Below are 23,745 nucleotides of genomic sequence, written 5' to 3'. Positions count from 1 at the left end.
TAAAGGACTCATGGTCGGCCTATTTTGAAAAAAATAAATCTTCACTTGCGTCTGATAGGAATGGAACTTTGGACCACTGAGTCTTTAGCAACTAAAGATACAATTATTGAATAAGCGAATGTATCTACATTCCTTAAATTCCAGAATCATTAGTTACCTGTTTTGTCTCTTGCTTACCTCATCTACAGGTTTTATTGTGTGTATAAGAAATAAGTGTCTGCAATTTTAATGTGTACTTTCAGCTCTGTAACTATGATGGTCCTGCTGTCATCCGATGTTCCTTATATACAACACATCAAAACAAGGCCCACAGGTCACCACACACCCATCGACTGGTTGTCAGAGCAGACAATGAGGACAAGGATGACCCTCATGAATTTGCAGTTTCACCTGAACTTGGCTACACTGCAGTGTGAGTTGCACTTTTCTTGAAAATAATTGATTAAAAATAAATTGACAGTTTCTGTTCATTCATTACATTAAATATTTATGTAAAACTTATCGCATTTAAGTGTTCAAATAAAATTACCTTACAGTAGCGTGCAAATTAATTCGAACAACGTAATTACTTATGCAAAAACACTCAAACGGGATAAAAAAAAGGATCTAAGACATACCTCAGTAATCTATGTGGCCTCCCTTGTTCCTAATAACAGCTCTGAGACGATTTGGCATGGATTCCACTAATTTCCCACAAATATTCATTTCTTCATCGCGAAACTATACACCAATGAAGGCAGAAATCACCTTCTCCTTTGCAGAACAATCCATTTTTTGCATTCTTCTTTTGCAAATTGACTACAAGTTCTCAATGGGGTTGATGTCAGGTGAGTTGCCTGGCCAGGGGAGTACCTGAATATTCTTCTTGTTGAAGAATTCTGTAGTTTTTCGAGACGTATGGCATGGTGCCAGTTCTTGTTGGAACACACCTCTGCCATCCGGAAATGATTTTTGCAGCTGGGTTACGATTCTGGTTTCCAATAAGTGAATATATTTGTCAGAATTCATCATTCCCGTGATAGGTATTAATGCTCCAGGCCCTTCATGTGTAAAACAACCCCAAAACATTACTTTAGGGGGGTATTTGGGTGCTTGTTGGAGATGAGCTGCTGTTACTTTTTCGGATCCTTTCCGTACATAAGAAACACGGTGGCCGTGGACCTCGAAATGAGACTCATCGGAAAAAAGTACATTCTTCCAGTCATTCACTGTCCAGTGTTGATGTAATTTTGCCCACATTAAGCGTTTTTTGCACATAACAGGGGTTAGCAGTTGCTTCTTAATAGGCTTACGAGCCCTTCGTCCAGCTTCCAAAAGCCTACGCCGCACTGTTGTGACGTGAATATTCGCCCCAGTGGTAGCCATTAACTCGTGGGTTAAGTTAACAGCAGTTAGTCTAGGATTTAATTTACTTTTCCTGACAATTAAATGATCATCTGCAGACGAAGTCTTCCTTTTCCGGCCACAGTTTCCTTTTTTCTGGGGTGTGATGGATCCAGTCTCCCTGTATCGTTTTATGATCGAATTAACAGTAGCCAAACCGATGAGACATTCTGCAGCAATTTGCCTATGTGTCATAGAAGAATGCTCTGCTAATGTTATAATTTTAGACCGTTTTCGTAGAGTTGTATCCATTTGTGAAGATGACAGAATGTACACAGGATTGCAGTATTAAGTCTTCAACACAACTGAAATGCTTATAAGTACAAAACGACAGGCAAAATGTCACGTATTATAAAAAAAATAATAACGACAGACCTTCAACAATGGAATTACACGTACTACAGATGTCAATTAAAGCGGTATGAGCAGTATTTCAACATAAGACGAGAAATCTAAGCACTTTTGTGTCTGAAAAAGGAATATCTTCTGTCATTCATGTAAATCTATAGCAAATATTACTGTAAATAAATGATTAAATGGCGATCTTACTCGTGTTAATTGTGTAAGTATGTGCGGCTTACAGCTGTTTCGGTGCTTCTTCACACCATCCTCAGAGCCTACTAGATCTCGGCGTCATCTCGAACTTCACTGCCTGTTGTGTGGGTGCGTTCGATTGTTGAAAAGTGTTGTGGTGTCAAATAGTGTGTGTGTTCTGAAATTGATCTGTGTGTTGAGAATTTGATCAGGGTGTGTTTTAGTGTGTCTGTATATTTCATATAGTCCTAGTTAAGATCAATTTCAGAACATACACACTATTTGACACCACATTTCAACACTTTTCAACAATCGAACGCACCCACACAACAGGCAGCAAAGTTCGAGATGACGCCGAGATCTAGTAGGCTCTGAGGATGGTGTGAAGAAGCACCGAAACAGCTGTAAGCTGCACATGCTTACACAATTAACACGAGTAAGATCGCCATTTAATCAATTATTTATATTCTAGTGTTAAAAGTAGTATACGAAAGATTCAACATGAAATATTACTGTCTTCAGATATACTACAAGGTACCAAACTATCTATGAATGTTCATGAATTTCGTATTTCTTTATGTTTAACTTGATTATCACCAGTTTACACTTTTAAATGTCATTAGTCACGTATGGCATAAATGTAAGTTCAACTTACATAGTAGACTATAGTAAACATAATTATCTTTTAAGTTAAGTGTTCGAATTCTCTTAATTTATTTTTATAGCCATACGAATATAATAATTTCTGATAGAACAGTATGTTTCTCTTGCTAGTGAGGAATAAAGAAGTTTATGCAAAATAATCTATTTGCTTGCATGTTCTATATTTATCTTCCAAGCAAGACATTATGATGTAATTAATATGGAAAATACTGGAAAGCTTTGGTTAGAATCAAATATGTTCTGAACTTAAAGTAATGATTTTTATTACAGGTTTCAAGGCATGGGCATAATCCATACAGCCAAGAAACACATTGCTGACGAATTGGTGAAGAAGAAAAGGTTACGTCACTTAGAATTATTACGGAGTCGTAATGTGAACATCACCAGCTTATCCACACGGGATGAAATAAATGTAAGTCATAAAATTATCATTATTATCGTTGTTGTTCTCGTCATCATCGTGATGGTTGTGATTTCACATTGCTCCAACTTATGTTTACCCAAGACCTCTTTGCATTAAATTTGTGTTAGCTTGTTAGAGTTAAATTCCCTCTTTCGAGATAGGAGAATCTGTACGAATTCATTACTCAGAATGATGGAGTTACATATAATTTTAGTGAGTAGCAAAATGAAAATTTGACGTGAGTGACAAACACCAATAGTGATCTCTTATTAGCACAGGGGCGGTTATTCAGGTGAAGTAGGTGAAGTGCCACTTCACCTATTTACGTGTAAAAAACAATTTTATCTCGTATTAATAATTAATTTTAGTTATTACCAGTTCCGTATTTCTAAAATAAAAAAAGTTTTATTTTTAGTCATTATTAACAGTGTTTAGTTATATAAATAGTACCTGTAACCGTCTGCTGAATAGAATAATGCGAACTGTTACGAGCGCTGAGCGGTGTCTATTAGAACCTGCAATACTGTAGAGGTGAAATTATTTGGGCTCCCATTCTCATACAGCACTTGGTTTCCATGGTAACGTGACGTCACGCACTAAAGAAAGATTGTATGAGTGAAGTGTGTTTCTGAGTCTTTCAGTTACGGAGAACTGTCAGGCTTGTAGGTGGAGTAACCAGTTTGCAAATCTAACGGTACTAATAATAGAGAAGGGTTGAAGCTAGTCTCCAAAGCCGGGGCTATTGTTGAAAGGCTGTGAAATTTTACAGTATGTACTACCTGACTCGAGAAAAGTATCCTCATTCCTTGTGTCTAAGCAGCCACCCCTGCAGCAGTAAATTAGCTGGCTATATGTTATTTTATCAGGAATGCACGCCACATACATTTGTAAAGTTTAAAAGTTGTTTTCCACTGCGGGTATTATTTCTTCTCATGAGTTTGCCAGTTTTATTCCAGCTCTTGTACTTGAATGTTTAACGCACACGTAAATGTAGGCCTACAATTGTAGTTTAGTACTTATTAACTTATTATTTAATGTATTTAGAGTACCAGTATATTAGTGATAAGTGTATATAGTGTATTAATCCTACATCGTAGTGTATATTGTATGTTTAATCACTATAGGGCTATTATGCAAATACTTAGGTACCAGTACGTAGAAAATATTGATAAATGAGTGCGAAATATGTACCCCGAAAGTGGCACGGTTTGTAATATATTAGAAATGCCGTTTTGTAGACTTAAATATGAGGATGAAAAAGATGTTTTAAATTCTGGATGTCCTGAAATTCCATTTGTTCTTTGTTTTAAAAAGCACTAGAGAAGTTATATAAAATAACTTAAAAATATTCCGATGAAATAAGCTTTTCTGTTTGAAAAGATTAAAAATTTGACTCGGAATGCTGCATCACAGGAGAGACTTTCATCATTAGCCCCATAGTTTTGCATAGAGATATACTGTTCACCCTCAGTTAAACTCAGACATTTTATGAAGACATCATCGACAGGTTTGCTGCTTTAAAAGATAGGAGGATTGACTTTGTATGAAATAAATTAATTTTCCTGTTTGCATGTGCTCTGCAACTAGTAAAATTGTACGTAGTTTACGAATAGTAGGCCTACTCATTATATTAACAAAACTGTTCATGCATTTGTGTATGTGAACAGCACTTCACCTATTTTCTTTACGACGAGCCGCTACTGTATTAACAAACAAAATTCTTTTATATGCTGTAGACCTATGAGCATTGCAGCTTTACATGCATTCTGAAGGAAGCGATGTTAGAAATTATCACTCTAGCCTCAATTTCAATTCGTGAGGTTTAGTTTTAATGATCACTTGACATGAAACTCATTAAAACGTGAATAACTGCATGGTTATATATAGAATATGGTCAAAGAGAAGATGAAGTTATAGTATTCTCTTACTGACATTATGTTCATCACAGATAGGTGGATGGAATCGTTTAGAACACGTGACAAAGATAAAAGATTCCATAACTGGGAAGGGCTTTCGGAGAATATTGTGAGATTACTAATAATGTAAACAAAACATGCTGAAGAAGTCATTTTGATTTCACTTATCTGTCTTAAAAATAGGACAGTGACAGCCCTGTAGAATTTTATTTAATGAGGTTTTATGGTCTGTTTCAGTAAGAATTTCTTCGTGATAAATTCGTTTTTAGTCACAGCTTTCACTTTCAGTTATTCTTCTTGGATACTGACTCACATTCCAGTAAATGAAAGTGGAATTTGTAGTGTACAAACGGCCATCATTGCAATATTAATCACCATCATTCTTGTTCATAAGATCCAATATGTGGTACATTGCAGGCAATGTCTTAAAATGACGCGATTTAGAGTTTCAGTATTTAATAAAATTAAAATTGTGTTTCATATTTTTACGGAAAGACACGTTTTCATTATCCTTGATTTTGGAAAGCTAGTTTTGGTGGTGTTCATCTGTGTATAGAGATTTCACCTACTGATATAATGTTGGTTAGAGTTTGTTCATTGTTTAGATCTGCAAGTCAATTGATCCAGGATTGATGCACATGAGCTATAATCATTTTAAATAAAAATTACTGAGTCCTTATTTGATATCAAAACAAACATAGCTATAAACTCGAAATCTACTCCAAAAACATTTTACCGGGAATTTTTATTTTATTTCTTGCATAAGTTGAAGAGGGAAATGAAATGAGGAACCCATTATGTCCCCAAATAACTGAGTTTCGAAAACATGTATCCCCCCCCCTTTTCCGGTCCTTTACCTTTATTTGCTCTGTCTCTAGAGCATGACTCATAGAAGTCGCTAGTGCTGAGAAGTTTAGACCTCTTAATATGCAGATTATTTCTACTTTTCTTTGTGAATTATTTTAAAGACAGGCTGAGACCAGGTACTGAAGAACCAGACTCGTTACTATTCTTACTATTAATGGAGAAAAATTCATTCCGGCACTGGGAATGGAACCCAGAACCCCTCAGCTTGGCGCACTGAGTGTTCTTAACCAACTGAGCTATGTCAGGATCTGATCCACAGCTCTGGCTGAACTCTCCTCGTTCATATCGTCGATGGCCTACCACTTGCATTTTAGACATAAATGTCATACATACAGGATTGCGTATTTCAATGACTTGATAGGCTTTTTTCAACAACAATTTTAGTGGTCATCACGTAAATACTGTTAATGGAGAAAAATTCGTTCCGGCATTGGAAATCGAACCCAGGATCTAGCTCAGTTGATTAAGAGCACTCAGCATACCAAACTGAGGGTCCTGAGTTCGATGCCCAGTACCAGAACGAATTTTTTTTCACTAATAGTATTTACATGATGACTACACAAAATCATTGAATACACAATATTCAATAGAGGACGGTGAAGTCTTTAAATGAGAATATAGAGGGTAGAAGTGAAATAGTCATGCAGACGGAAAGAGTCGATAGGGTATACTTGAATGAATAAAAACCATATTACGTTTTGTGATTAAATGCACAGTTAATTAGAAGATTAAGTTGGAAGTTCCAGCAATCTGGCAACCTTGCGGCTAACACAGTCCCCTTTTTTTTCGTAATACAGATGTAAGAGGTCAGTGAACTCAGTTTACATGAACTGCCTCCCTCTCCGGCTACAACATTGCATTCTGGTTGCATCGTTCAGTGACTTGAAATTTGTGGTTTTTAGATTAAATTTACAAGAAAACCGTCCAAGCTATAAAAAAAAACATTTTTTTAGAAAGCTATGAATTTTCCATCAATATGGTATTAGTTTTTTTTATTACATATAACATGAGCTATTCACTCTGAAAATCTGCAGGGTTACTTCACTTCCACTCTATGTAGAGATTGCTTGTTCAGAATAATTTCCACTCACATGTAAATAACATTTGCTTACATATGGCCGAATCATTAAAAGAACATTTGAAAGACTTGGAATGAAAAGGAAGGGATATGTTTAGTTTTTTTTACAATAAACCATTAATCTATGATATTTAAATGCACATTTTCGTAAATATAAAAATAATATTAGGAAAAATTGCAATGTACATATAGCTGCCTTTCGTAAATTTGTGAAAAATTAATAATCTATATCTACTTAAACCATACAGTTCATAAATGAAGTCAAATGTCGGAAGTATTATGGAGAATATCATTTGTGTGGGATTATATAGAGTACCACCTTTTGTGTGGAATCTGGATAAGAAAATTTCAAAATTTAATTTGGATCCATATTAAACTATTTCTTAATAACTGAGAAAAATTATATCTGATACCTGGATCGAACACGGGACCCCCAGTTCTACACACTGATTCCTCTACCACTGAGCATAGGCTGAAGCTCAATCCACGGCATCAGATCGAACTCTTCTTCTTTGGTTTTTTCCCATTTTGGGCTACTCCATGTTGGACAATATGTCATCGTCATTCCTGCGATAACTCCTATGTGCAAAATATAAAACTTTTCACTAGGAAGAAAAAACACATTTATTCTTCCTATGGCAGCCGTATATAGGAGACTGTGAATTCTTACATTTTCGAAACGAAATATAATTACATATAGGAGATTTTGTTATTTGCTGTATCACTATTTAAGTTATTTAATAAAGCAAAAATCGATAAATATGTTACATAGGAGTTATTGCAGGAACAACGATGATATATTACACTATGTTATAATACAGAAGCGCACTGATATGTATGAGTAACTTGGGCAGCCGGGAATCAACAGTTATGTACTGTTAGACGAATAGCCTATATGATGATATTATTATTAATTTTTGATCCTACAGAATTCCCTGTTGTGGTTATTATTTATTAACTGGCATCCTGGGTTCGATCTCCTGCACCGAAGCGAATTTTTCTCCATTATTAATAAATAATAAACAAGCAGAGAATTAATAATATCATCATACTGTATATAAACTATTTCATTTAGATGCGTCTCGTGAATAACAAGAAAATATCCTGTAAATAGTAATATGATTTGCAACATGATAAGGAGCTTAATTTCTGCAAAACGTATAAAACTCATTTTTAAGTGAAAGTACATAAATTTAACTTAAAATTATTATTGTTGAGCTTACTCATCTAATATGAAACTGTATATTTAAAACTTACTCACCATAGATGACAGATACTAGGGAAATAAAATACCCAGGGCAGACCAAAACCAGCTGCCTTTCAGTGATTGAAGTTGGATTTTCAGAGGCTAGAAGAAGAAAATCGTGATCGAAAATTAGGCCAGTCTGATCCCTCAGGTTGAGGGTTGTGCATAGGTTTGATTGTCCACATCCTAAAATAAATACAATTACAAAACTTCAATAAAAGCAAGCCAGGTAAAATATGGGAAAAGATATGGCGAGAATTTGGACAGCACAAAAAGGATATTCGGATACAAACTGGAATGTTAGAACATTTTATAGTATTATCACCGCGCTCTCATGGTTAACATGTCGGCATCATACAATAACGTGTGGTGTGCTTGTAAAACATAATTTTGCTGACCGATTGTTGCTCTGTAGGTTTCACTCTAAGCGTCACGTTGTCACATCTACTTCCTCGATAAGAATAAGCACTAGTTTGTTATATTGTTAAATGGCTATTATTATTATTATTATTATTATTATTATTATTATTATTATTATTATTTCATATACGAGTACGTTGACATTCTTAACTCTTAATAATAACTCTTTAATAATAATTTTTAATCACATCCTTAATGTTCGTCCTCAGCACAAGACATTGCAACTTCGCTTTAGTCCACGTGGATTAGACAAGTACCGTAGGTGACATTTAATAATGGAAGCAGCTTATTGGCTGCAATATTGAAATTGAGGCGAGTGATTGGAGCGGCGACATAAGAAATTGAAAATAATAATGCATTTAAATTTCAGCGGCGACATAAGAAATTGAAAACAATAATGCATTTAAATTTTAAAGACCTGCCGAATGTTATGCACGAAGCCACTCAAAGACCTGCCGAATGTTAACCATGAGAGCATGGTGATAATAGCCTAAGAGCTACTAAATTACTTACAGATCAATTAAAAAAAAAAAAAACACATTATTGCTAAACAGGAAGTATATTGGACAGGAAATGGCAATGTGGAATATGGTGAGCATAAAAAGGATATTCGGATACGAATCTGGAATGTCAGAACATTGTATAGTAGCCTAAGAGCTAGTAAATTACTCACACATTAATTAAAAAAGCACATTATTGCTAAACAGGAAGTATGTTGGACAGAAAATGACAATGTGGAATATGGTGAGCACAAAAAGGATATTCGGATATGAATCTGGAATGTTAGAACATTGTATAGTAGGTAGCCTAAACGCTACTAAATTACTCACAGATCAACTTAAAAAACTAAACACATTATTGCTAAAGAGGAAGTACATTGGACAGAAAATGGCAATGTGGAATATGGTGAGCACGAAAAGGATATTTGGATATGAAGCTGAAATGTTAGAACATTGTATAGTAGCGTAAGAGCTACAAAATTACTTACAGATCAACTTAAAAACTAAAAAAGCACATTATTGCTAAACAGGAAGTATGTTGGACAGGAAATGGCAATGTGGATTATGGCCTAAAACTGGATGACTGGATGGAGTGAAGGAGGATCTTTAGCAGAGAGTATTGGATATCGTAATATTAGAAGAGAATCGTGTAGAATGGAAAAAAATCGTTGAAGAAGCCAGGGTTCTCTAGAGGACTGTAGTGCCACCAGAAAAGAAGATTGTATTTAAAAATGTTGCCAGTTTAGCAGTGATTTCCCAGATATATATGTTTTTATATTTACCATGTGCAAGTTATATAACAAACAATAGGAGACACTGTTAGGGTTAGAAATTGTTTATAAATAAGTAAACAATCATATATCATGTCATATGAAAAAGTTGTTAGAAATATTTGTGATGTGTAAAATACAGGACAAATGTTTGAGATTACCACCAGACCTGAGAAAATGTGCTGCCATATAAGAGATCTCTTTCTGCTCTAGACATTTCACTCTTATCAGCTCCTCCAGTTCTCAGACACAGTTAAGGTCAATCCTTTTCACAGTAACCATCCAACAATTTTTACAGAAAGACTTGCAGGAAATTCTAGAAAAACTTCCAACCAATTTAAAAAAAAATACAATATATTGGTGTGTAATGAAATTTCTTTCAAATGATTTTATGTTAGATAAATAGAAAAGAGAATGACATGTCTTCACTGTGGAGAAGTTGAACGAAATTGGTTCTTTTTAAAATTTTAAATAGCGGCCATGTGACGTGAAGAGCAGCGTATTCAATGTCGCAACTATGAAAATGAAGTAGCGCTCGATGATTTGAACCTCTTTAACATATCTCTAATATTTTCTTGTTTATATATACTATCTGTCACTTGAATGAAACTTTTATGCGCTGTAGAAACAGAGAATTTCACATTTTCCTATTTAGACTCATCCAACACTCCTTCGAAATGGACGAGTTAAAGTGGTAAATTTAAAGATATCGTCTCCGTGCATTGTTTGCAAGACCCAAGTCGCATGCTTACTGATGCTACCAGATCTACTCCAGGGACATAACAGGGTTTTCTGTCCATGTTTTTATGCAGTGTAAGGAGTAAACAATATGCGGGATGTGCGATCCATAAAAACCACTAGCATCTTCGTCCGACTCTTCCCTTTTATATGAATGACTTTTTTTTTTTTTTTTTGGCCTAGCAAAAGTGCCGTTGTTTTGGTATTGCCGGATATGAGGGATTTTACTGTACCCAAGTTTTGCTCGCATACACCACATTATATAGTTTTGCAAAATATTTCTTGAGACCTGGTTAAAGCATCAAATGTCAGTGTTTTTCTAAAGTGTATAAAGAGAGCTGCTTACAGAATACATTGTAACATTTCTTTCTAATATGTGCTCTTATTTTGGGTGTTATGTCATTGTTGTTGGTTACTGTGAAACTTGAATACTTACAGTTCGTACAGGTTTCAAATTTATATTGCTAGAACTGGACACTTCTCTATCCCTCTACAGCCTTTACAGAGAATATCATTATATTTTGCGTTCAACTTATTTATTTTCAACTCGAGCTCCTTGGTTCCTCCTTAAACTCCTGTAAGACACTAAACAATGCTGTATTTGTTTTTGTTGTGATGGCTACATGCTAAGTGTTGAGTTAGGTGGTTGTAGATAATACTCGTATATCCAGGATTAGTTCTGATAGCTCTAACTGTCTTTTGCAGAACAAGATTAAATATCACTGATGAGAGCAGATTTCTCATATCTCAGACCACTGCAAATCAGAAACTCTTCCGATAATGACCATTCAAGGTTTACTTAGCATGTCATTTCCTTTCAATTCGTCTTTACTAAATGTGTGTATCCAATGCCCACCACTTCACTTGCGTGATTCGGGTTCCGCATACTGTGGATAGATGGCAGAACTGTGACCCATTTTCTAGTTGTACACCACTTCGGTGGGTCACACTGTACATGATGTGTATATGTGAGTTATGTCGTGTACTAGGGTGAGTGTATGTGTAAGTGTAGTGCCTGGAATGAGTGATAATGATGATGAGGAAGGGAGAAGGGGAAACCCGGTGCTGGCACGTAGCCTACTCCTGTCGAATAGCACCAAGGGGGCCACCAGGCTTAACGTCCCCATCCGACAGACGAATCACTATCAACAGTGACATATGCCTTCTCTTCATATGCACTGTGGAGAGATTTGGGATTTAACCCAGGCATATTGGTGCACATTCTAGTGATTAGAAGTTGTGCACCGCCATCTCTCCTAGTCCCGAGGTATAAATTTTACATGAAAATTTCTGACCCCGCCGGGAATTGAACCCAGGCCGGCTACCACAGAGCTAACTCGGCGGACTCTTTACTAAATGTATGTTTTTTTAAGGGCTACCTAGTCTAAACATTGCTTCCAAAGTTTCTTCTTTCTTCACAGTGTTATATATCTGTCTAAAGTGATGTGCAATTCTACGTCGTACTTATAACAACTCTGTAGAACAATTGAAAGGTTTGGTAAAAGATGGGCGTATCCCAGAATTAGTTTTTTTCAAAATATGATTTAAGAAAAAGAGCCAAACTTATGTTTTACTTCTTGATGGAAGAATAATTGTAGAATTGAAAGAAATAACGAGTTAAGTACCAAAATCATATTTATTCAGGCAAGAAAAAAAAAACTGTTTAAGTTAAATATAATCATGGATACATACACAGAAAAATTATAATTTAATCATTAGGCTGTTTTGTTTTATATCTGAATACACACTCTTAACATTCAAAGAGAACATTTCTTAATGTTTGCGGAGATCAAAATAATCACCTGTTTATCATTAGTTGGGTATTTCATAATATTTTATTGTTGTTAAAATGGATTTTAAGTTCAGAAAATTAGAAAAATTTAAGAAGTGTAATTATTAAATCTTCGGTGTTCGTTTAAGAATTAACAAGAAGGAGTTCAATATATTACACTTGTCTTGCATATCATTGAAGTATTGTTACACTGGTTCATTTTGCGCAGTAACAAATTGGTGTGTGTAAAGTGAACAAATATTAAGTTCTTACTCGTAACATGTTTTAAAGGCTAGATATTGCGTAAGCTTACAATGACATAAAAGTCTTATAAAATATTCAGTTTTCCAGGAATTTTCCATCACTTTGTGAAATTGTCAGAACTGATAATGGTAGGTAGTACAAACAAGGCCTTTTTTGTTTAATTCTTGCTTTGGTTATAATGAAACAAGTATCTTCAGCAAGCAGGAGATACTGTTTTTATAAACACGTTTAGATGGGCATAGTGGCGTAAGCAGAATTTTGTCAAGGGGAGGGCATTATTAAAATTGTTTACAATGTACATTATCGGTATTTTAAATTTTATGTATTATTATTATTATTATTATTATTATTATTATTATTATATGGTACATTTATTAATATTATACCACAGTCTAGTATATACAGTCACGAAGCTTGAGTTATGAGAGTGCTAGGAACAATAGACTGTGCAGGTACTATTTCGCATTGCCTGTAATGAGGCGATAGTAGCGATCATAGTGGTTAGCAACTATCCATAGATGCATATTTACTATGTATTCAGCTTCGTGACTGTATATATTAGACTGTGATTATATTGTGTTCTAAAACTAACATATCCATGAATATCCTTACAAAATCTTTGAAACGTAATTTTTTCACAGCCATTCAATTTTTAACAAACAACAAGTTAAATTTCATACTGCGTCGGCTTCATTTTATTACAAGGTCGGTACTAGGCAATAGGTTTCTGTATAATAAAGATAGCATTGTTATAATTCGAATGTGCCGCAGCACCAAGCACAGGAATTATATTGAAGAAGGGGTACGAAGACTATGTCTTATGTCGATGTAAATTTTGTTACTCTGATAGTGAAAAATTAGAGAAGAGAAAACGATTTAGGGGGGGAGGGGATGGAACTCAAATCTAAATATGTCATTTTTTTTAAACTACAAGGGGAGAGGGGTTTCAAACCCGGTAATGGGCGTAATGTAACTACCTGGATTTGTCTTAGAGTATAAATTAAAAAGCGTATGGTCACTATAATCTCAACTATTTGTTACAGATATGTATAGAATGTTACATCATCATTAGTAACGAACATTTCAACGACTTGAAATTTAATTTGTAATTGAGATGAGACTGTATATGAAACCTCTATACGTATATTTACAAGAATTTCGTATTATACACAGGGGCAGATATTTATGGAGATTAATTTTATCATTTTTTTTTAATATTGGTGTCGGTGGAGATTATTGGAGATTGATTTGTACTCTTGGGTGAGATTAATGGAAATTTTGGAAAATACAATTATTTTGGTTTTGGAGTATTAATTCAGTATGAATATCACTTTCCAATTAATTAACATAAAAGGTTCGCTGTATTCTGATAAAGGTGCGGTATGGCTAATAGACAATATTTGTTGGATTGAGACTGTATTCATTAAAAACTAAAAAAACTTGGCAGCCCTCAAACTAACACTTTCAAATTATTAGTGAAATGTGAATTTTCCGCCTTTTGAGTTCACTAATGTAATCAGAACTCCTGGAATACCATGTAATGTAGCCTACTTGGATACGAATTTTTACAGCACTATCTCTCAGTGAATCTGTACGGAGTGGTGTTTTGCTTACTATCTTTCACTGTTTTGTGACAGTGTGTATCCTGCATGACTTTGTGTTCACTCACAAGCCAGACTCTGACCACTCTATTTAATGAAAGGTTTCAGTAATGTTCATGCAGTAAAACCTGAATATTATGTCCCTGTTTTAATATTCAACTTTAAAATTGTTATTGCCTGCTCTGTTCTTCATCCGGATCCCTTTTCTTTTACTCTTGCATATGTTACATATAGTGTGTATGAGACATTATTGATTCACCCTTTATTGCGGGTACCATTAGGTGTTATTGATTTACGTGTAATGTTATAGTGTTTTTCAGCCTTTTAAAGTAAAAGAGCTTTATGTATTGTATTGTTGCATGTAAGCAATCTTTGAAACATGAACTTTTTACATTTGTGCTCTTTCTGAGCTCCAGTATCTTCATGAACACGATATCGATGTAAAAGTACATGTAAATAAGTTTCTCATATCAAAGATTAATTATTCAAATTTAATTTAATGAGAAATTTATTGACATCAATATTTCCGTGAATTTACCCATCATGTAAAAAATTATGTAACTGTTTAAAGTTATTGTAGATTACAGGTCTATTACCAGTTTTTTTTTTTTTTTTTTTACGTTAGGAAAGTAGATGATTGTAGACATACACCTTCATCTCAAACATCTCAATTAAAAACACTCAATAAAAGAATTGTATTCCAATGGATGCCATCCCATTGTGGAATCCTGGGAAACGAGAATGCAGATGCTTTAGCAAAGAAAGCTAGCACTGCTGCTTACAGACCTGTTACTAAATCTACGTATTACTCTGTGAAAAGATTTATTAAATCTACGTACTTAGACTTCAACAAACAAAATTTGATAAAACAATCTCAAGGGAAAAAATGGAACTCTCCGCTTCATAATCCACAGTTAATTCCCGATTTACCACGAAAATCGTCTGTAGTTTCATTTAGATTGGCAACAGGCCATGATTGTTTGGCCAAACACCTGCATAGAATTGGAATATATCAGTCCCCTAACTGCCCATTGTGCAACTCAAACCAAGAAATGGATTCGGAACACCTCAAAATCTGTGCTTCATTGGCTGATCATGATAATATCTTTGAAAAATATTGGAGTGCAAGAGGTCAAATGACTTTATCGTCAAACGCCTGGCATTAGAAAACAACAAAAACAAGATCTTACCTTTAATTGCCTGCACCTGTGTTACTGACTTCCATCATGTATCCTGCAACTTGGTGCATAAGACTCTCATGGGCAGTCACACATCATTACCACAATTGTTATTACATTAAAAATAGAAATAAAACACAATAGCTTTATTTAAAGGCTTTTGTCAGCCACAAAAATTATCTTGAAAATGTTAACCTCTGACATCCACACATTTTTTACATATACAAAGGAAATTCCATATTACCTGGCGTAATTTTTCTCTTTTTATGGAGTGAATTTCTCGATATATGTTTTCCTACAGCTGTTACAGAGTGTGGAGATTTGTTTTTACCTTTTATTACTCCTCTAAAGGAAAAATTTCGATGGGTTAGATCAGGATTGAAAGTAGCAAAAGATTTCTGTTTAATAATATGTTATTGAAGACATATATTACTGCATGTAGGCTTCAGATATCTGCCTCTCACTTTTCACTCTGGCTGAGTTCAGTGCCTGAAGTGACATACAGACAAACACAAGACAGTTGGACTCACAAGTTGAGGGAGTTAAGTTTTTAAGTTTCCTGTGGGATCTCCAATCAGCACGAGAAGAATTGTGTAATTGTAATTAATGCTGCTCTTTGTATGTATAACGTTAAATGATTATATTTCTCATGTACTCAGTGACTTTGTCGTGAAAGTGCAAAAGAAGTTTTCAAACAATTTTCCAGGTGCCATAGTTCTTAGCTGTCCTAATGCATAATCTTACTAGAAAATTCAGAGATAGATCAAAAGTGTATAAGAAAAAATGTATACAAGGGGGCGACATGTTTTCACCTGGAAATCCTAAATGATACCACAGTAATTAATTAATTTGGAATGTTTTCAAATAAAGTTATGCATTTCATTTTTTATTTTTAATGTAATAACAATTAATGATAGTGATCAGTGAATTTCCAAGATATTGTTTTGGTACTACCTTGTGAGCTGAATGATAGAAGCTGGTAAAACAGTTGGGGTAGTTAAAAGCATCATTCTGATGGTGAGGTTTTAATTTGTGTTAGTACATTGAAGAGCTGTTAATGTAATGTTTTTTAAACACTGATGGCGAAGTGTATCATCCTCGATTAAAATCACAGTAATCACAGGTTATGAAATGACGGTTAAACAGTAACTGGTTAAAATGTAATTTCTGTGCACCATTCATAATCACTGATTACTTTGACGTGGTTAGCTGACATTTCCTTTAACCAGAGTAAAGTCTATGATGGTACACTGTGTCTACAAAATGACTACAGAAAAGCATCCATATGTCTGTGAAGATAATAGTCAACGTCTAAAAATGACTGTTCTTATTCCGTCCTATATCAAAATGAACGTGTCCTTGCATTTATTTGCCTTTGGGTACTGTTATGTTTGCGAGTTGCATTTATTTGTTTTTCAGTGCTGTTAGGTTAAAATCGTACAAAATGTAAAATTGAATGCAAAAATTTATTATAGCTCAATGTGAGGTTGAAGTATTGATAGACTAGATTTAAATATATAACGTAAAAAAGATAGAATATCCATAAATTCGACGCTAAATAACCTAGTAGTGGATACAACGTCGTTAAATAACCAACAAAAAAATATTCATAAAGGAAAAGGATGCAGAAGATTTGTAGTAATGTGTGTATGATGCAGGACCCCATTTACACCAGGGAACTGTGCCTTATTCTAAGATCCATCCATAACCTATCTTCGTTCATGGAGAAAGAGATATTCGAGTGTTCCCTTTTAAAGTACAGAAAATAACAGTTGCATAGAATTGTAATACAGTATAAGCTGCCGATCCATAGCAGAAATACAACTGTTTCTGAGTTATTTCAAGTTTTCTATTTGTTGCAGCAGAAATGAAACTGTAGATTTTGATAAATGAAATCCCTAATTCCTCGTAAAATTTCTCTCTTTACACTAAAGAAACTTCACGCTCACCATCATCTCTATCCAAGTAATCCAAGTACTGTACAATAATAATCGTCTTCGAAATAATCACCTGTGGATCTGGCCGCCATTTTGTTTTACTTGCTCTACTAATTACTGGTTATCTCCTTTAACTGCTCAAATATGGCTGGTTAGAGATTACTGTGGTTAACCTCCTATTTAAGTCCAAACTGAGGTCAGTGCACCATAAAAATGCTTAATCAGAGGTTAGGTGGCAATTTTAACTGGTGGTTATACTAACTGACGTTGATTTATGTGGGCATGAAATGTGTCTTATATCACACTCGTAGAATAATACTATCATAACTCTCAAAAATTGAATTTTGAGTTACAGGCAGTTTTGTGGTCTTTATTTAATCCGCTATCAAATAGTAGAACTGTCATGTCTCTAAGTTCAAGGGCAAAGTCTGCAGGACTCACACTGATACTTGGTAATCCTGATTTTTCATACAACTTTTAAATGTTTATCTTGGATTTACTCAGAACTAACTTTGTTGTAGTTACAACAGTATTATTTTAAGGGTGCGATATATTACTTCTTATTTATTTAATTTATCTTCACAACTAATTTTATTGATTGGTTGCTGACACCTCCAGATGCATTTGATAATATCTTCCAGAATTATTCTTCTAGTTTGACAGTAGCATGAAAAGTATTTTCAAGTGGAGGCACCTGTAATATGAAATTCTTGTAGATAGTAGACAAAAATTGTGATTAGAGGAGCTGAAATTTAACTTTTGTAAAAAAAATTTTGCTTGCATTTCTCTGTTTAGTGCCAGAACTCCTCAAGCCTAAGTCAATTCATTGAGGAATATTGCACATTAACTACAGTTTACTGAAAAAATAATTAAAAACACAAAGACGATTTATCAAACTCTGCTCTGATGACTTTTTTTTTAATATTCACATTATCTGAAGTGAAAAATGAAATGGTGCAAACCATATGATCGTGGAAAGATTGTTTAAGAGAGATTAATTAGTACATACAAATTATGTTTCTAGTTGAAAACTTCAGGAAAAGAAATTCATCGTAAAATTAATGTAAAGCTATTTCGAAAATATATCGACTTATTTTTCTGTAAAAATTGTGCTTTTATGTTGATAAAGAGGCAAATGTACTCTCACAAATAGTTTAAAAGCCAAATGTGTCAATTAGGGGCAATGGTCAAAAAGGAATTAGCTTCTTTCCACACATTGCCACTGGACTGTGAAGATAAGGTGCCTTGTACATGCTAATGAATGTGTTTAATATTTTACAACTTCCCCTGGAATGATTCACTTTCATGACACTGTTCATTACTCGAATAATTTGTAATGTACTTGTTATAAACCTCTAGTACATTTTAATATTTCTATCACTTTTATATATCAGTTTTTGAAAATAGCAAAATAATATTACAAGCAATTAAAAATAAATGAATAACTGTTTCTGTGAATTTGTGAAAAATTAATTACGAAGGTCATTTCATAAATAATGTACAGGTTAGCAGAACTGTGAAGTGAATGACGCAACGCCAATGAAAGTTACGTCAGTTGCAATTAGGAAGAACCATGTGTGTTGGTTTCGTCCATAGCATACTCTGTGTTTAGGCAACGAGAGCTAGAAATGGAGCCTACATGTGTCTCGGGTACTGTGAAGATTGAAGATCAAAGATTGAATCTTGATGTGGCAAAACCTCGCAGAAATCCACAGCGGAGTGGAGTTTGTGGTGAGCTTACAGTGGACCGTTGTACAGATTCTTGTTAGGCTACTCGTTTTCGTGTCAGCTTAGGTGATGATGCAAGACCAGGAAGGTCGAAAACTTCAACACACAAACTTGTGGCAGATGCTCTTAAAGATGCTCGTCCTGCGACATGTGAGGAACTTTCAGAAGCTACGAAGATTCCACCAAATTCAGTATTCCGTATTTTAACAAAGAATTTGAAGAAGAGAAAAATTTCTATGCGATGGGTCGCTGACTGCTGAACATAAGCAGGAATGTCTGGACATTGCAAACTTGCTGACAGGACCATCACGAAAACGAGTAGTTCAACGAGAAACTTTGTTATGGTCCACTGTAAGTTCACCACAAACTCCACGTGGAAATTCTATCATTGGTTTTCAATCGTCACAGTACCCAAACCACATGTAGGCTCCATTTCTAACTCTCGTTACCTAAACACAGAGTATACTATGGTTGAAACGAACATACATGCTTCTTTCTCAATCCTTCAACTGCAACCGACGTAATTTTCAATGGTGTTGCGTCATCCACTTTACGGTTCTACCAATCTGTGCATTATTTATGAAATGATCTTCATACATATAAATTTCCTTAAACCATATAATTTATTAATAAAGTCCAGATATCTTACATTAAAGGATTATAAGAAAATGAAAGTTTATCTTCTATTTCAGTTCACAGTAACTTATTTAATTTATATATTATTATTATAGCCTGAATATTTGGCCATTAATACTAAAAGTAGTGATAATATTGTTATAGATGATGAAATTAAAATTAAACAAGTTAACCAGGCAAAATACCTAGGTACAATTATAACTAAAGCAGAAGGTATTGGCGAAGAGGAAATAAAAAACCGAATTGAACAAAGTAAAAAAATTATAACACGTTTAAATACTATATGGTAGGATAAACATCTTTGGAAGGATATAAAAAAATATATTGGAAAAATGTTAGTTGAATCTGTATTAAACTACGGAAGTAAAATATGGGTAACGAATGCATATTATAGAAAAAGAATTTTGGCCGTAGAAATGGATTATTTGAGACATAGTGCTACAGTCTCCCGCTTGGACCACATTAAAAATGAAGAAATTAGGCATAGAATGGATGCTGAAGAGACAGTGTTAAATTGAATAGAAGGTAAAAGTTTGAAGTGGTTTGGTCATCTGATGAGAATGGGCGAAGACTGAAGACGTACAAGATAGAAGGCTTTGGAGGATTGGCACAGGAAGATGGCAGTAGCTGTAGAATCCTGAATATATATATATATATATATATATATATATATATATATATATATTATTATTATTATTATTATGTCATAATGGATACACACCACAATACGCGCGGCGTTATTAAAAAAAATAAAGCAATAAATATAATGAGAAGTACGATACAGAAGAGGAACTGTATAAGAAGTTCGAATTGCCCTACAACATCAGAAGAATCCATTAAAATTGGGAGCAGAAGCGATAAGTGAGATCCTGATCCCATGGTTCTCAGTCTTTTATCTTAGCCTACTGAGAATATAAAGTATTGTTAAGATTTTTTCCCCCCAAAAACACGTTTTCATTAGCATCCGTGTTACCGCAAAGTGGCTTTTAGCATACTGGCTATCTATCAGTCTCCATCTTGTAAATTTCATTTTAATTGCTAACAAAATGCAGGTAGCATGAATTCTGTTATTATTGTTGTAGCCCATTGAATTTGCAACTGGCACCAATTCTGTTATTCTCTTACATCTACAATAATGATGACTTTATAATTAGGCCTACCTTCTTGCTACGTGGAAACGCCATGTCATTAAAAATGGTTGCCATTATTGACTTACAGTAGGTGAAGATCCTTGTCAGTTTCAGCCAGACCTTTTGCAGAGACTGCGTATGACAGATAATGCACAAAGTAATAGGTGCTGGCACAGACCCTGCATGTACGCGTATGTTCATGAACATGCACGGCTTGACAAGGTCAGTCCCAGAGACTGTTTCAGTCTATTCTGAGACGCCGAAGAGGAAGGTTGCGCCTGTGTCGTGTACTGAGCTACAGTTCTGCGTGGAATCCATTTTAATGATCAAGCTCAAACGGAAGAGGATATTGTCGTTGTTAACTGCCGTTGCTAAGAAGTGAATTGCGATACTTTGGTTTTAACGTGATAAATATTTTCATATTCATTCCTCTAATGTAATTCTTTATCATTGTTTTGAAATGAAATTGTAGTTTGCTTGTTCTAAATCATTTGTTTAAGAATTGATTTTAAAGTTGCTATGCAAGAAGCCATAAATTTGAACATGTTTTTTTTTTATTATTTTACAGTTAATGTTATTTATGTAACTTTCTCTACTTCCAACAGATTCGCCTCGCCCTCATAGCATTCTGTTATTTCACATTAACATGTCGATAGTAATCTTCTGATTGCTTATAACAAGAGTAGGCCTATATAATAATAATAATAATAATAATAATAATAATAATAATAATAATAATAAATATAACATATATATATATTTTTTTATCGAAACATCAGAAAAGTGCTCAATTATTATTCTTTCTCGATTTTTAGACACAAAGTAATATTGTTGTTTAATTATATTATTAATGTATTTCAACTGCTAAAATTTCAGTAGAAATATTGTAGTTTCCCCTCATTGTTTTTGAATATTTTAACATTACAAATTTATCTCGCCTACCTCCTTTATCTGTTATACAACATACCTTTATCACATTTTAGAATTCATCATCATCATCATCATCATCATCATCATCATCATCATCAGCAGCAGCAGCATCAGGTCTTTCCTTGATTGGTCTGTTATCATCCCATGCTACTGTTTGCAACTGCTTTCCCTTGGGCTGGTTTGGACTGTTTCTACAAGGGCTTTATGCCTAAGTGAATTACTTGCCTACTATATAATAAAAGTATGTGTTCAAATTTGCGTAAAGTAACTCGAAAGCTAGAGTATGTGCCAAGTTGTTGTTAATACACTAATGGTGTAGGCCTAAATGAGATAAGATCTCAACTTATTAAAAACATTTTACTTACATATTAATTATACACAACATACGTGTAAGTAATCATAAGAATTTAATTCTGATTTAGATTTTATTATTTTAAATAATGCAATTCTCAATATTATGCTGTTAGATTTTATTACTTCTTTTTTTTCTCATTGTAAATAATTTAATTCTCATTTTTACACAATCTGATTTTATTTCTTTTGTTCTATGATTTTAAATAATTTAATTCTTATAGTGCCAGATTTTATTATTTCTTCAGTTTTCTGATTTGAAATAACAATTTTTTTTCCTAAAGTCTGATTAGTGAAATAATGTTACTAGTCAGTAATGTATACAAATGAGGGGGAAAGATACTGGCCACACTACACAATTGTCACATGAGTGCTGCCTTATTAGAGGTTCCAACAAATTTTTCGAACTGTTGACTAAACAGAAAGCATATAATATTTTATTTTATTTTTATTTTAAATAATATAATTCTCATTATTATGCTCTTAGATTGTATTAAACTTCTTTTGCTTTTTGATTTTAAATAATTTAATTCTCATTATCACACTATCAAATTTTGTTATTTCTTTTGTTTTAAGATTTACTAATGTAGCCTACTCGTATATATGAATAATTTTTCATTTAAAATTTTACTGTATTATCAGTAACATCATAAACTTACACGAGAAAGTTACATAAATATCATTAGTGATAATTATTGAATTTGAATTTTGTCAATAATTTATTAAATATTTTGTTTTTGAATTCGATAATTTTTTCTTTCACTGCAGTCTTACAGTTATTCTGATAATTTGGAATAATAATTTGAAAAGAGAAAACTGCGGCAATGAAGTTCCCCAATCAAGAAGACTCTGAAGAAGATAGCAGAGTAGGTGCTTGCTTCATTTAATTAGATTAGGGTTTAATTATGTTAATACTGTAAGTCTAATAACAGTCTTATTCATCTTCGTTACTGAATCAGCATTTTCATTTCTTATTTTGTTTATAATTATTATCTACACATGTAATGTCTGGGGTGTTTAGTTCAATTTAATTTCTGTGTGACATGTTACTAGCATGTTATGCATGTGATCAGAATTTTTGATGAGTGCTTCTGCAGCTGTGTAACTTAAATAAAGTTCCACACAACTCCTCTTAACATCTCACTTTTATATATTATATAGTACCTGCCTGAACAGTGCAATTTAGTACAGTTGTTATGATATTGTGGATAGGGGAGATTTTAAGAACATGAAATTTGTGCCCAGCATTGTAAATTTATCCAGTAATTATTTTTTTACGTTGTTGGTGTAATTATAAATATAATTGAGATGTAACTACTTTTTTCTGACTTATTTTAAGTTTAAAATTGATATTCGAAAGATAAAGCTTTGCTACATTTTCTTTTTTTAGTATTGTGTGTGAGCGGCCTTTTTTTTTTCTCGAGATTTTAGACCGATGTAAAAGAACTCCAAGAAATTTTCAAAACGACATTATCCGAAACGGTATTCTAAAAAAGAAAGAATCCAGGTCAGTGTTTTTCCACTTCTTCACCTATAATGCCGGTGCCAACTAGTCGACTCTGTTTCAGACTAAGGGGCCTATCTAGAGCTTGTTTTTGAGTTACCGAGAGATTAGATACAGCTAAACACCACAGACATTTTTAAAATAGCCGAATGTACAATTTTTATGGTTCCTCTATGTCAGTGGTTCTCAAACTTTTT

The 23,745-nt window shown here is 33.8% G+C and overlaps 1 protein-coding gene and 1 long non-coding RNA gene across 4 annotated transcripts in view; one reads left to right on the top strand and one right to left on the bottom strand.

Annotated features, from left to right (window-relative positions):
- LOC138701759 (uncharacterized) overlaps window positions 1-21,199 on the bottom strand; it is a 33,846-nt gene extending 12,647 nt beyond the window's left edge. Inside the window, exons 1-2 of the long non-coding RNA XR_011332683.1 lie at window positions 20,850-21,199; window positions 8,106-8,276 (exon numbers count right to left, since the gene is read on the bottom strand). This is a non-coding gene — a long non-coding RNA (uncharacterized lncRNA). The remainder of the gene's footprint in view (window positions 1-8,105; window positions 8,277-20,849) is intronic.
- Window positions 1-23,745, top strand: part of LOC138701757 (nuclear factor NF-kappa-B p110 subunit-like) — a 116,192-nt gene that overhangs the window by 6,051 nt on the left and 86,396 nt on the right. For all 3 annotated transcript variants that reach the window (XR_011332682.1, XM_069828985.1, XM_069828984.1), the window contains exons 4-5: window positions 243-412; window positions 2,851-2,992. Coding sequence is in view for 2 of the 3 variants with exons in the window: in XM_069828985.1 (XP_069685086.1) it covers window positions 243-412; window positions 2,851-2,992 (312 nt within the window). In the remaining variant the exon portion in view is untranslated. The remainder of the gene's footprint in view (window positions 1-242; window positions 413-2,850; window positions 2,993-23,745) is intronic.

This window comes from Periplaneta americana, chromosome 6, assembly GCF_040183065.1.
Source record: "Periplaneta americana isolate PAMFEO1 chromosome 6, P.americana_PAMFEO1_priV1, whole genome shotgun sequence".
NCBI lineage: Eukaryota > Metazoa > Arthropoda > Insecta > Blattodea > Blattidae > Periplaneta > Periplaneta americana.
This window is presented reverse-complemented; position numbering and strand designations above follow the sequence as displayed.